General features: G+C 39.9%; 1 protein-coding gene across 1 annotated transcript in view; it reads right to left on the reverse strand.

The window, feature by feature from the left end:
- Positions 1-13,923, reverse strand: part of DGKI (diacylglycerol kinase iota) — a 124,391-nt gene that overhangs the window by 42,786 nt on the left and 67,682 nt on the right. The window contains exons 21-26 of the mRNA XM_059845932.1: positions 13,373-13,452; positions 11,471-11,515; positions 8,333-8,402; positions 5,834-5,874; positions 4,108-4,235; positions 3,444-3,569 (exon numbers count right to left, since the gene is read on the reverse strand). Of these exons, the coding sequence (XP_059701915.1) occupies positions 3,444-3,569; positions 4,108-4,235; positions 5,834-5,874; positions 8,333-8,402; positions 11,471-11,515; positions 13,373-13,452 (490 nt within the window). The remainder of the gene's footprint in view (positions 1-3,443; positions 3,570-4,107; positions 4,236-5,833; positions 5,875-8,332; positions 8,403-11,470; positions 11,516-13,372; positions 13,453-13,923) is intronic.

Below are 13,923 nucleotides of genomic sequence, written 5' to 3' on the forward strand. Positions count from 1 at the left end.
ATATATATATATATGCATATACACACATCTATATGTGTGTCTATAGTGATGACAGATACACTCTAAGCATCCTGAAGATATATTATGACCAGCTGTGGTCATACCCTATTTAGGAGAAAAAAATGGCCACTGAGAAAGCACTCCCACTGAGTCAACTATGTCCCTTCTCTCACACCAAGTCCCCTGTCTTTTGCCCTAGGCTATAGGATAACGCATTTTGAGCTGTGCAATATTTCTGACTCGAAAAAAATGCTGGATGCTGATGACTTTTGGAAGACTCATGAGAGCTCTGTGTACAGGAAGAATTGACTGCTCTGTTCTTTGCCATATTCCTGTTTAGGAATTTTGCTGAAATCCTTTTCTCAAGTTTTAATTGAAAAATAATTTCTGAAGGGACAAATCTCTGCAAAGAACCTATGAGCATCTTCAACTGCCAAAATATAATAATGCTTTCTAAAGCACTAATTTTTTCCTTTAAAGTGCCCTGTTAGAGAGATTTTTTTATATTGCTAAGTCCAGAAACTTGGAAATCTGACGTCTCACATCATACTGCAACCCTGTTACACTCAAATTTTATGAAATCTTTTAGTCACATTGCAAGTTTCTATTTTCTTCTGCTGGACTCTTGTCTCAGATTTTCAGTTGAAACCTGCTTGATATCATCCCGTATATGCACTGCACAGCCTCAAGATTTATTTCTTCCACACTGCCAAAACTGTGCACAGAATGCAAAGTGATTCGTGTCCTGCTAAGCATCTCTGACAGAGTCTCCCCATAGTATCCAGGTTTCTCAAGACCATGAAATTTGCCCTCACTGTGCTCCTTTAAGGTGAGGTTGCAGTATTATCTGTATTCTGCAGCTGGGAAAGCAGGCACGATCTTTCCATTCATTTTAGTCATGCAACCCGAAGCAAAAGAAATCCTATTTCTCAGTTTCCAGCCCTCCACACTCTTTCAAAATCTCCTTTTAGTGGTCCCCCAGTAATCAAACCTACTTCACAGTGGACATGCACAGAATGAGGAGCCCATGGTTAACCAGCCACTTGAGAAAAGTTTGTTGTAAATCCTCACCATTCAGAAATTCTGTCACAGATGCTGAATAGAGAAGCCAGTCCCACAGAGCATCATTCAACTGTCTTAAATTTAATAACACCTTGCTGCCTCCACTGCGGTCCCCTGACTCATTTACCATACACCTTCCACCTTGGTAGCTCATGAGGCAGTGTATATTTCAGAGCTTGCCCACCGGTGTAATAACCTGATTAAAGTCAGAATTCTCTGTTCTGGAGAGAAACACCCACAGATCCTTCCCCTGTGCCCCTAGCCTGTCTCATTGATTTCTTACCTATCTGTATTGCATGCCCTCCTCCCTTTCATTATTTCCATTCTGACTCCCCAAATACCTGGTTATCCTTTGTGCTCTGAACAGCTCCCATCCTTTAACCCTGTTCCCCAAGTTCCTGCACATGCTCCCTTTGTGCTTCTACTCCTTTGGCTCTTGCAACCTCTTTTCCTTGTCCCTTTATACACCTTCTCCTGACCATCTCCATCTGACCATGACTGATGCCTCCCTTTTCTCCTTGCTGCTGGAGATCAGCTAATGAGCAGCACAGTCCCACTTCCCTCAGCCCTGCAGGCAGGTCTGCAACCTGAATTAAGCCCAGAGGAGCATAACTCCTCTGTGAGCATGCAGAGACAGACAGTTTTGAAAGCAAAGCTGTTGAATCTGAGGTGTCTCCAAAGAGCACTAACAACCTCATCAGCAGGGCAAATTCAGGGGTAATTTTCAAGACAGCAAAAGGCATCTCCCTGGTATTATGATGACATTTTACTAAATGTCAAGCTTCTAAAATTTCGTTCCAATGAGGTTCATTCTACCACCAGCACTAACACATCTCAGGACAGAACCACTGGATTTATTTATTTGAAGGAAGGTCATTTAAAGGAGCACATTTCCCACAAATCTTGTCTTCAGAAAGGACTGGCTTTTTGTTAAAGTCTTTAATTAAAGAAAAAGAACTAGTCATAGACTGAGACTTAGCATGAAAAATCCTCATAGTAGGCAGTGACAATTCCTCATAGTAGGTAGTGACAGGGACACTTTACTCTGAGCAATGCTACTAGCTTACTTTGTACTTAATAAATTCACCAAATGTAATTGTTACAGCTAAGCAAACATTTCCAGTCATGCTAATGTAAACAAAATCACTCTTATTTTCAATAAGAAATTAGTCCACATGTTCTCACCATCTCTCCACTCTGCCTGGAACTGTCTAAGCATCATTTTTCTCACAGCTTTGCCAACTCCAGATTTTGGGCCCTGCCATTCCAGTCTATGAAAAAATGAACCAGAATTCACCATTCTTGACTTTGCAAAGACTATCAAGAACTGCACCAGAATCCCTCAGGGAGAAAAATCTTCTTGCAGCGCTACCTTGATCACTCTTTCTTGCCAAGACATCTCCTCCTGACAGCAGTTTCCAGTTACCTAGAAAGTTTCCAGTTGGTAGCCTCATAGCTAGACAGCCTGCCATTCCCACTGCACCTGCCCCAGAGCTGTAGGCTCTGCCTGCCCTGTACCTTGCAGCCCTCTCCCACACACATCCTGACAGAAAAAAAAAAAAAAAATCTGAAAAAAGGCCACATAGTATAGAAAAACTAGGAATAGTGACAAAGTTTTAAAACCTGCCCATAGGGCTGCTGATACAGTAGAACTACAAACACAATTATACATTATATACTTGGGGGATAGGAGGAATATGGCCCCAAATCACAAATAACTTTCAAAGCCAGGAACAGAGTTCTGACAGACGTTTCCCATCTAATCTTTGGTAGTGATCCACTGACTGTTTTGAAAATCTGATGTGAAATAACCAAAAGGTTGAGAACAATTTCTAACACAGGTAAACAGAATAAGAGGTATTTTTAAATCAATCTGAACATAGTAGATAGTACTAAGGTAAAAATTTCTTTTATGGGGAAAATATCAAAAAGAAAACCACTGTACAGCCATCCTACATGGTTCAAGATTATATTAAAACCTTTGTCTACATCTTTGACAGCAAGCAGCAGTTCTAGAGGTTTCTGCTTTATCACATTGCATCAGAACTACCTTGAGGGTGAATGCTTTGACCTTTCACCAAACCAGTTGCCAAGATTTTCTTAGCTGGAACTTCAGACATCAAAAATAAGGTATTTTCTTTCTAAAATTTGGATTTCAGTTTATTTAAAGTGGAGGGTGCCACGGAGAAGGAAACAAAGGCAAGAACATAAAATAATGGACAAAGAGGAAGAACGGAAGGGAGAAGCAAAAGAGAAATAGCAAAAAGCATTTGTAATTTCAGCATTTCAGCACAATAATTAAGCTTAAAGGAGACATTAGGAGTTGTATGTGGTGACAGGGACAGTGCACCATCAAGCAGAGAAATGCAGAGGGCTCTTACTGCAGCATATGTGTCTGGCTGGCGTCCTTTTGTTTGTCAGGTACCTCGTAGTGGGGAGAAATCTTCCCAAGGCTGCTGTCGCTCAGCATCCTCTTCCGAACCGCAGGGTTCCACCGCTCCGATATTCTAAGGAGAGGAGGAGGAAGAGAAAGGCATTCACACCCCACTTGGAAGCTGTCTTATGCTCATTGGTTCCCAGCATTTTTCAGCCCATAGCAAGTTGAAATAGATTCATTCACTATGAATGCTGTTCCTAAAGATGAATAGAAGTATTTCTGGTCTGTCAAGAGGATAATAAGAAAGAGAGACACTTCACGGTCATTCTTGGCACAAAGGGCTTCAGGGCTTTATACAGTGGGATCAGAACTCTGACCATGAAGAGAAGTTTGTAACTCAATCATTAGAGATTTATGGCGGGAATAGGGTCAGGTGGTGTAAGGTGGCTAAAAGGCACTGAAGTCCACTAGTCCTGCTGTGTGTTCCAGGAAGCCTAATGAAGTAAACGTTACACTTCTGTTCTCCTGTCATTACCACAGCTGGATTTATTCCTTCGTAATACCTGCCCTCCCACATCTCCTAATCTTTCAGAAAAGTAGATAGGGAACCACCAAGAGATGCCCATCTCTAATACACCTGCTGAAAACCAGATTCCAGCAGCACTCACCCAGTTGCCTGCTCCACTACCAGGTCAGGCATTCCTGGTGGCGTCCCCACCTGCTGAGACATTACCATCTCTGGGTCCAGAATAAAAATCTCGTCCTGCGAAATTTCCGTCACAAAGTGCAAATGTTCCTGTCAGAGTGACACAAGCAACAAGTAATGAACCTGCACCATCACTTGTCCCTCAGAGTACCCAGCTGCCCTAGAATGAGTTGAATGCATGTCAGGTTCCCTGAAGAATATTCAAGGGATTCTGTATTTAAGTGTGTACTCATACACACACACACATTAACATCAATGCTGCAGAAGTCACCAATTTATATGTCATTGATTTCAAGCTAAACAAGATTCCCCATGAGCAAGCTGCACACTCACAGAAATATTTTAAAGGCTGTTCCTCGATGACAATGCCATTCTGATGAAACCTGGAAGTCTACCCATAAAGCCAAGGTTTGCATTTTGAAATGAGGAACAACACCTGAAGTCTCTTCTTTGATTATGGTTGACAGAACTTTTTATCTTTTGGGGGTACTCTTCCAGATCTCCACCAGTTGTACATTCTGTTTTCTCATCTCTATTACCAAAGCTCTCTTTCTCAATCCTTTATTTTTGTTATTGACACTGAAAGCTTATTGTCTTTCAAAACAAAAATAAAAAAACACAGAGTGTGAGTACGCCTGTTTATGTAGGGGAATGGGCAGGAAATTTGCCACTGTTTGTGTGCTGGGGTCAACACACAATATTTAATTTTTTCCTCCATAGAATCACAGGATTGAGTAGGCATTAAAAGTGACCATTAGTACAGTGTCAAGGATTGGAGAAATGCAGAATAAGCCCAACAGAGTCAAATTGCCCAGTTTAAGCTGTAGCAGCATCTTCTTCTCCCCTGCCTTCCCAATGTTATATTACCACATCAAAGCATTTATTTGACTATGTGCAAAGAAGTCCCACAGTGTCTACATGCAGACACTGAACAGGGGAACTCTGAGCTAAAGTCACAGCTCCTTCTACTTAAACTAAAGCACCAGCTGCTTTTGCCAAGAAACAGTAACATGTGATTCAGAAACAGCTTACACAGCTCTCAGGGGGACCAGATACTAACAACAGTGTGAAATCAACAATTTGCACTTAATGCTGAGCAACTAATTGGCCTGTTATGGCTACAAACCAGAAACACCAAAAGCCCTGTAGAATTTTCAGTGTCTTTTAAAATAAATATTCAGATTGTCAGATCTGTGACACAGGTTTGAATCCAGCAGAGATACACGTTGTTTTGGGGTTCCTTGTGAATATTTTGTGCATCTTTGTTCATAATTCTCAAATTGTACCAACATCTTAATTTCCATAGCTATTTCATGGCACACCCACACATACAGCATCAAGACTTCTGGTGCCTAAATGCAAAATTGAAAAGATAAATACAAATACATTGGTGCCACACAGATGCCCCAAGTAAGACTTGATAAGGAAAACAATTGCAGGAAATTCTGATCTGTATTAGATTGGTAGTAAACAGAATGGCAGATGGTCAGCAGATACAAGACTTCAGTGAAACAACATGAATTAGATCAACTAAAAACCAGCCCAGAATTTTTTCTCTACTTCTCGTGAGACATCATGAGTAACATTTTGCAATAGACAGGAAGAATGGCAGGTAATTAATTTTCAGCTGCATTTGATGTAGCTTAAAAAAAACAAACTATAGAAACAAAAAACAAATAAGGATTTACCTGAGATCTGTCAATGCGGTAAAAACGATCAGCAGAAGTTGCTGCAAGACAGAGGAACAACAGCAGAAAATAGTCTGAGCAGGACTGCATGGACAAGCTGGGCTGCAATAACATCTCTGGCTCCTAAAACAGCCCCTGTGTCAGGGAAATCACAGTGGCTCCACAAGAACAGAAGTTAATTCCCGTATGAGTGGTGTGTCTCAGGTCAGTACTGTGACCAACATCTTTGTCAGTGGCACGGAGAGTGGAATCGCGTGTGTCCTCAGCAAGCTCCCTTGCAGCAGCTCACAGCAGCCTTGGTGGAGCATGAGCACACTGGAGGAAAGGGACACCAGCCAGGGGGACCTTGGCACACTTGAGAGGTGGGCCAGTGCAAACCTCATGGAGTTCAACAAAGCGCAAGGTCCTACACAGGAGCCATGGCAGTCCCAGCACACCTACCGGCTGGGTGAAGAAGTGATTGAGAGCAGCCCTACAGAGAAGGACCTGGGGGTGATGGCTGCTGAAAAACTCAGCATGAGCCAGCTGGGTGAGCTTTTAGCCCAGAAAGCCAGCCATGTCCTGGGTGTCAGTAAAAAGCAAAGTGGCCAGCAGGTCAAGGGAAGGGATTCTCAGTCTCTACCCTGCTCTTGTGAGACCCTGCCTGGAGCACTGTGTACAGTTCTGCTGCCCCCAGAACAAGAAGCACCTGGAACTGTCAGAGCAAGTCCAGAGGAGGGCTATGAAGTTGCTATGGGGACTGGAGCACCTCCCTTACAAAGACAGGCTGAGAAATTTGGGGTTGGTCAGCCTGGAGAAGAGAAGGTTGCATGGAGACTTCAAAGCAGCCTTCCAGCATCTGAAGAGGTTTACAGGGAGCCTGAAGACAGACTCTTCATCATGAACTCTGGTGACAGGACAAGGTGTAAGGGGTACAAACTGAAAAAAGGAGAAATTCAGGCTGGATATTAGGAAGAAATTACTGTGAGAGCGGTGAGATAGTTGAACAGGTTGCCCAGGGAACTTGTGAATGCCCCAACCCTGGCAGTGTTCAAGGTCAGGCTGGGTAAGGCCTTGAGCAGCCTGGTCTAGTGAGAAGTGTCCCTGCCCGTGGGAGGGATGGGTTGGGCCTAGATGATCTTTACAGTCCCTTTCAACCCTTAACGTTCTATGATTCTGCAATATTCATATCCCATTAAATGCTGATTTTAAAGATAAGGCTTAATGAAACTGTTGTCACTGAAAACATGAACTTAAAATCAATATTTTAAAAATGTATAAAATGGATTTCAGTCTTATAAGAAGAATTGATTACATTAAAATGTGTGACAGAAAAAGCTGCTTTGTTCCAATGAGAGTTTGGCAAACATATACTCAATTTGATGGGTCTAATGGGATTAATTCAAATTCTGAATCTAAAGAACAATAACAAGCTTAGGAGCTCTTTATAAATCAAATGCTCGGCCACAGATATTGACTCTGAATTAGCAATATGTTCAAGGAAAATTATGCTACTCATGAAAACCACATGAAAATAGGGGGATTCACTAAATAAAGCAGGTATTATGAATCTTGTCATTGCCAAATAATTCATATTACTAATTCCAAAAGTATTTATCATCTACAATGTGCTTCACCAGATGTGATTTTTTTGTATCTGCTTTGCATTTATTTGGGTGAGTGAAATCAGGTTCATTCACTCTGCAGTTTTGACACAAGAGCACAGTGATGTAGCATTGTAGGTTTTGGCACTTCACAGGAATATCAAATACTAAAGACAAAAAACTGAACACATCTACCCATCCAGCTTTCTCCAAAAAGCAAACAGATTTTCACTGTGGCTTTTATCAATGTCCCTCATGAGGGACAAGGAATGGTGATTAGAAATTGCCAAGGAGAATTTAGTTTTGTTTTGAACATTAAAAATTTAAGCCTCCCTATGCAGAAGCTTTTGTAAAAGCAAATGCCATCCATTTCAGCTGCTAATTCCTGTGCTCTGGAGCCTGATGTAAGGCCCTGGTAAGTCATCTGCTTTGACAAAGTCTGGGTCAAATACAAGTGCAGCTCTTCAGCACAGAGTTACAGGGAAAGGGAGGTACATTTCTGTCACCCTAACACTGTAGTGCCTAAAGACTACAGCACCTGCAGAGAAACCAGGGTGAAGAGCTCAGCCTTACACCAAGCAGTGAATTGCCATAACTGGCTGCACTCTGAGCTCAGGCAGTGCATGCAATGAAGTCTGCTCATCACAGCAGAGGCTCTGATAAACCAGGCTTTTAACCTGCCTCAGAGGAACGCCTCTCTGTGGCATGAAAAAGCTACAGCAGATATTTTGATTGTTAGATGAAGGGCCTGTTTAATTTTTTAGAGGGGAAAGGGGGGCTCCCCTCAGCTCCTTTTTTGCCTGCTCAGTGTAATGAGAAGGAGCCCCCTCTCTAGTATTACACTCAGAACTATCCTCCATAAGCACACTGGAAGTAGGCAGCATGCTGGGCACAGCAGAAGTGCACATGCACTTACCATCTAGGAAGCACCATCTAGGAGAGAGCCTCTGAACAGAAAGTACTCTGGGGAAAGAGCTTTCTTGGTCCTGGATAGGGAAAATTATGATATTAAAGAAATGATGGAAATTATGCTATTAAAGAAAACCCAGCAAACTGTTTCTTCTCTGAAAAGAACTATTCTCTAGACTTTGACTTTTTCATTTTGCTTTACTGACATTGCACAATGTGCAAAATCTATGTAACCCAGGAACCAAATGAAATTACTGGGGAGGAATTTAGATCTTCTTCCTGACCTGTACTTATCAAAGACTTAAACAGGCTACTCCGTGTGTTTTTATCTCATACTGGAGAGGCAAAAGGGATCAAAAGGGATCTAAGAGAGCAGAGGATGATCATGGCTCTGCTCCATGCTACCACTGAATGGTCAGCCAGCTTCCTAAATCTGCTGCATATAACATTTAAACACAAACATATTTGTACAGGGCAAAATAGAGTGGTATGGATCTTTGGCACACACCATTTGTACAGACACAAATTCTATCCTTATTCACATCTTCAGCAGTACCTCTGCTCCAGCACCTCTGCAAACGTTGTAAATTCAGGTACATGTCGGCTCAAGATTAAACTTTACTCCTTTTTCAGACAACAGATCACAGAGCAGTATATCAAGTCACATGGCAGGAAAAGAAAAAATAAAAGCAACTGGAAGGATTTTACTTGATCCCATAAACCTTATTCTCATGTACAGCTTATGGTATCCATCTCTGTGCATCACAGAGATGGAGAAAATGGCAGCAAAACATCCCATAAATGAAGTCTAACTGTACATGAGGAGAAAATAACATATCTCAGGGATTCAACAGAATCAGATTTAAAAATCCAGCTTTGTCTAATGTGTGCAAGCATTAGACTTGTGGGATTTTAGGTCGGATTGTATTGCCACTGGAGTGTTTGTCAGAAAATCAAGGATCTCTGAAACCCGCTAGGCTTGCTAACATGATTGTATCTACATGCACAAAGCTTTATGTATCTTAATATTTAGTCCACTCTGTGTTGAATGGAGGGAACTGCAACACAAAAGAGAAAAGGAGGAAAACATCCAATGGTGTGTACTAAAATGCAGTTTATAAAAAGAGGAGAAATAAGTAAAATTCATAGAGTACAAAATGCTGAGAAAATTAAGATAGGAACACTGCTGGCAAATGTCACCTTGAGTCACAAATTGCACACTGTGACATACTCCCTCCAAGACTTCATTACAGTTCAACTACAAAACTAGCTTGCAAAGTTTCAGGCCCATGAGAATGATATTTTGTGAGCATTAAAGTCATTAGAGAAACAAAACAGAATGAGAAAACGCTCCAGTATATTTTTTCTCATTTGCACCTTGGTTTGCTAATATTTCTGCTGACTGCCTATGTTTTGAACTGCAGAGGAATCACACAAGAAAATTGCATTTATGAGATTTAAAAGCACCCATGGCACTTTATTAGTGAGGTATGAAGACAGTTCAATGAGCTCAAGCACCCTATCATGCCCTTTATCCCCCTATTTTTCCCATTTCTGTAATATGTAGAGGGATACCAACAAATATGGAACAAACCTCAAATTAACCTAATGAGACAATTTGCAGAAATGAACCACTGAGAAAAAAAAAAAGAGCACTAGACAAACAAGTACTGAAGACAAAACACAGAAAGGATGCATTTAAAATGTAGCTTCATAAAAAATGAATGGTATGTTAGGGATTTCACACTTCTGTGCACTAGAGAAGATGGCTAGGCAACTAATTTGTATACTGCTGTAACTGCAGAGGTTAGAGCCAAGTATGGAGCTGATTTCTGACATTTCATACTCTCTTGTACATCTCCCCATATACACAGATTTTGTTCTTCATTTTACCTCAGGCAGTTTCCTACACATGGAGCAGTCAGCAGCCACTTAGGTTAATTTATAATGAGTGGAACAGAATCATACATGCTGGTTTATTAGTCAATTTGCTAGACACTAACACTGTTCTAAAACCCAGTTGCAGGGCAATGATTGATGGAAATGTCAAGAATATGAAGTTAGCATTGGATAGAGAAACAAAGAAACAAACCATCAACTGATATAAAGAAGGCCAGTCCAGGAAAACATGCCAAATTGCATTTTCTTATAGTGTCTGCAGTCAGAGCATCTACAGGCATTCTTGTGAAACTGGAAATTTTTCTGCATCCCCCAAGTAATCATTAACCCTGAAGAAATTATCTGCAATTTCACCACAATTGCTTCCTGTAGGTTGGCTCTCTGTATGCTTCTCAGTGAACTCATTCCTGCTGATCCAACAAGATTTGCATTGTTGTTTCTAGGAAGATGCTATCAGCACCATGCAAACTTGTCCTGTGATCCTAAGCACTATTTCAACTGACCATGGTCTGTGCCAAGTTTCCGTGCTAATATCAGATCATTTCAGGAGTCAGTAGAGTTAGTCTCACTCAGTTTACTTCCAATTTAAGCACTCTATAATGAGTTACTTTACTGAGAGAAATATGCATTCTTGAATGATAGTTCCAACTGAAAACACAAGTTCTGTATTGCATAACTTGTAGAATAAAGTTGTAAAACACAAGGAGACCAATTTTAAGAAATATCCACCTAAACTAAAACCTATTTATCTCATGCAGAAAACACACATGCTTAGGAGGGACTAAAAAATTACCCTGAAGATTATGTAAAGTAAAGGTAGATGGCTGTCCTGTACAGAATTAAGAGGCTGGGCCTGCTAAACGTTGTAAATTCAGGTACTTTTTTATCCCTCATTGATAGACTTTATTACAACAGCTATGCAATACAACTTGTCATTGTTCAGTTTCTCAGACAGAGAAACAATTTTACTTTTGTCATTCGTCCTACAGGACACATTTTCTCATTCACTTCAATATGGAAAATACTGCTATTGTAATATCACAAGCATCATCAAGCTTTGCTAATTTTAAAGGTGATTCCATAAAACTTGTCCCAGAGAAAGCAGAACTTGCTTCCAATATTTAAGGGTAGATCAGATAATCAGATAATTAGAAATTCATCTAACATATGGGGTCAAATGCAAAGAGTGTCATTCCCATTTTTAAGCCTCTTTCTGTTCTGATACTAAAAGGAAAGCTTATCTTACCTGGTAATGAACTCTTTGTGTAGTAGAGGTTACTGACTGTAGGTCCTAGCAGGAGAATGAAAGACAAGGCAGCAATGAAAAAGATTAAAGCCACAACAAGAGCTGTTTGTACTTCTACTATCTGAAGTGGTTGGGCAAGCACAAATCATTTTGCAAGTATTTTTCACTGGGTTTAAGCATATGAAACAAACTCCACAGAAAAGTCAAGGAAAGCTCACCTAAAGTTTAGATCTGTATGCATTTGGCCAAAAGAAATTAGTTTCAAATAAAGGAGATTACACTAATGTATCTTACCATGTTAAAAAAATCTATTTGTCCCAAAATAACTACCTAAATTTACAACATCAGGAACAAAATTAATGAAAATATGTCAAAAATCTTTAAGACACTTTTGCAAATATTTCTGAGTGATTAATGTACTTAAGAAAATCACTGACGGTTTTTTCTATTTTAACTCAACCTCATGCCAAGAAGGTCATATCAGAACGATCCTGACATTTAACAGGGTTCAGGCATCTAATTTATTTTAATAGAGATTTTGTCAAATAGTTAGAGCACACGACATAGTCTCCTAAAGAGCCTGGCCTGCAGACTATTGCCTTCCAGTGGCACGGAAATTGGCAGGGCTCGGCAAACCTTGGCAGCTTTACTCCCAGCAAATGGGACTGAGCCAAATCAAGCACACATGCAAAAATTAGTACAAACCCTGCAAAAGGTTGGAGAAACACAGTTCCTCCACAACCATTATGGGTAATTCAACCAAAATATCTAGCTGGGCTTCCTTCAGGGGTTGTACCTAAAACTGCCTGAACTCAGTGTGAGATCACATTCCTAACCTGATGAGATCATCATCATTAGTATTTCACAGTAATTTCCTGTACTGAATACTTCAAATATGCACCACCTTACAATATAGATTTATGACTCATAATAATAGTCACACTCCAGGTCTGAATGTCCAGAAATGCATTTGATGAAGGGAATCCTGGCTGAAATGCAAAGAAGTGAAATCCTGAAGTGAGATACTAAGTTTCATATTCAGACTGCAAGTGTGGAGCTTCAAAATCTGTTTGAAGTCAATGGCACCCAAAGAGTCCAATGGAAGGGATGAGCTTCAGAGTTCCTACATAAACTAGACCAACAATTTATAAAGTTTTATAAAAGTTCATATATAAATTGTTTATAAATGCAATCTCATCAGACGTGTAAATGTTTTTGAAAGCTATCACTAAGAGATGGAAAAAATCAGAGGCAATACATTAATAAAAATCCATTAGTTTTATCACTAAAGGGGTTCACACTTAAAATGATTTGGGCAATGAGGCATTTGGAGTCTGCATTTCCCAAAGTGTATTGTGGAATGAACTCTCATGAGGCAAGGTGTTCAGGAATAAGAGCAAAACTATTGTTAGCTGCATGAACACCCATTTCTGTGTCTTTGAAAATATCTAGTTGATGTTTGCTGTGTTTAGTGGTGTCTCATATTAGTCCATTATTAGAGAATGACATTTGCATAATTAGACCCACTCAAATGGGTCTACTCAAATGGCCACAGTGCTTATCCTTGCATAACACACTTTCTAATCCATAATTGATGTAATTTCAAAAAGGTATATGGAAAGTCCTAGTATTCCATTATAATTCAAGGAAAAGTATACACACTCACCCATTTCAATTTTGTTATCATTTAAAAGGAATCAGTGTGATTTTTGATTTCCTGTTTGAGCAATATTTTTCAGTACTTTTATTATCATATCTTAATTCTAGAATTTTGGTCTCAATGGTAGGCAAATTGCAATACTCTTGATACGTAGTTGTTGCAATTATTAGACCCCTGCACTCAGAACAGAAAGAAGCATAAACTAGATTTGTGAGTGATACCTGAATTCACAAAGGCCTCACCTCTTGCAGACGGTCAATGTACATACGACAAGTCTCCAAGTCACAATCTCCTCGTACAACTATGATCCCTAAAGGAATGGCTGAAAAAAATCAGAAAGAAAAAAAAACCTCTTTAACTGAAGTCTCTTGAACTGCAACAGACTTGTAATGGCTTCAAACATTGTGTTTTTAATATCCACATGAGAGTTTTCTGTTATCTAAACCTTAACAGTTTTGTAAAAGCAAGAACATATTATTCATCATCAGTTTCACCCAGTTATAATTATCAAATATTTCATTTTCAACCACCTTTCATGGTTCCATGAATGAAGTGAAAACATATTCAGTTAAATGGAGTACTTCATCTTCAGATCTGAACATCAAATATTATCTGTAAAACAAAGGAACATACCCCAGGAACAAGAGTTATGGGGGGCACCCTTGTATCTTGAGATGAGAGTGATATTTCATTCTCAGAACTCAAATTCCACAAGTTTAAAGCAATGGAAATCACAGGCTGATACCAGGGAAAACTATCCAATACCAGGTGATTTTTTATCTAAGGCTGCTTT

The sequence above is a fragment of the Haemorhous mexicanus genome, chromosome 5 (assembly GCF_027477595.1).
Source record: "Haemorhous mexicanus isolate bHaeMex1 chromosome 5, bHaeMex1.pri, whole genome shotgun sequence".
In the NCBI taxonomy this organism is placed as follows: Eukaryota; Metazoa; Chordata; class Aves; order Passeriformes; family Fringillidae; genus Haemorhous; species Haemorhous mexicanus.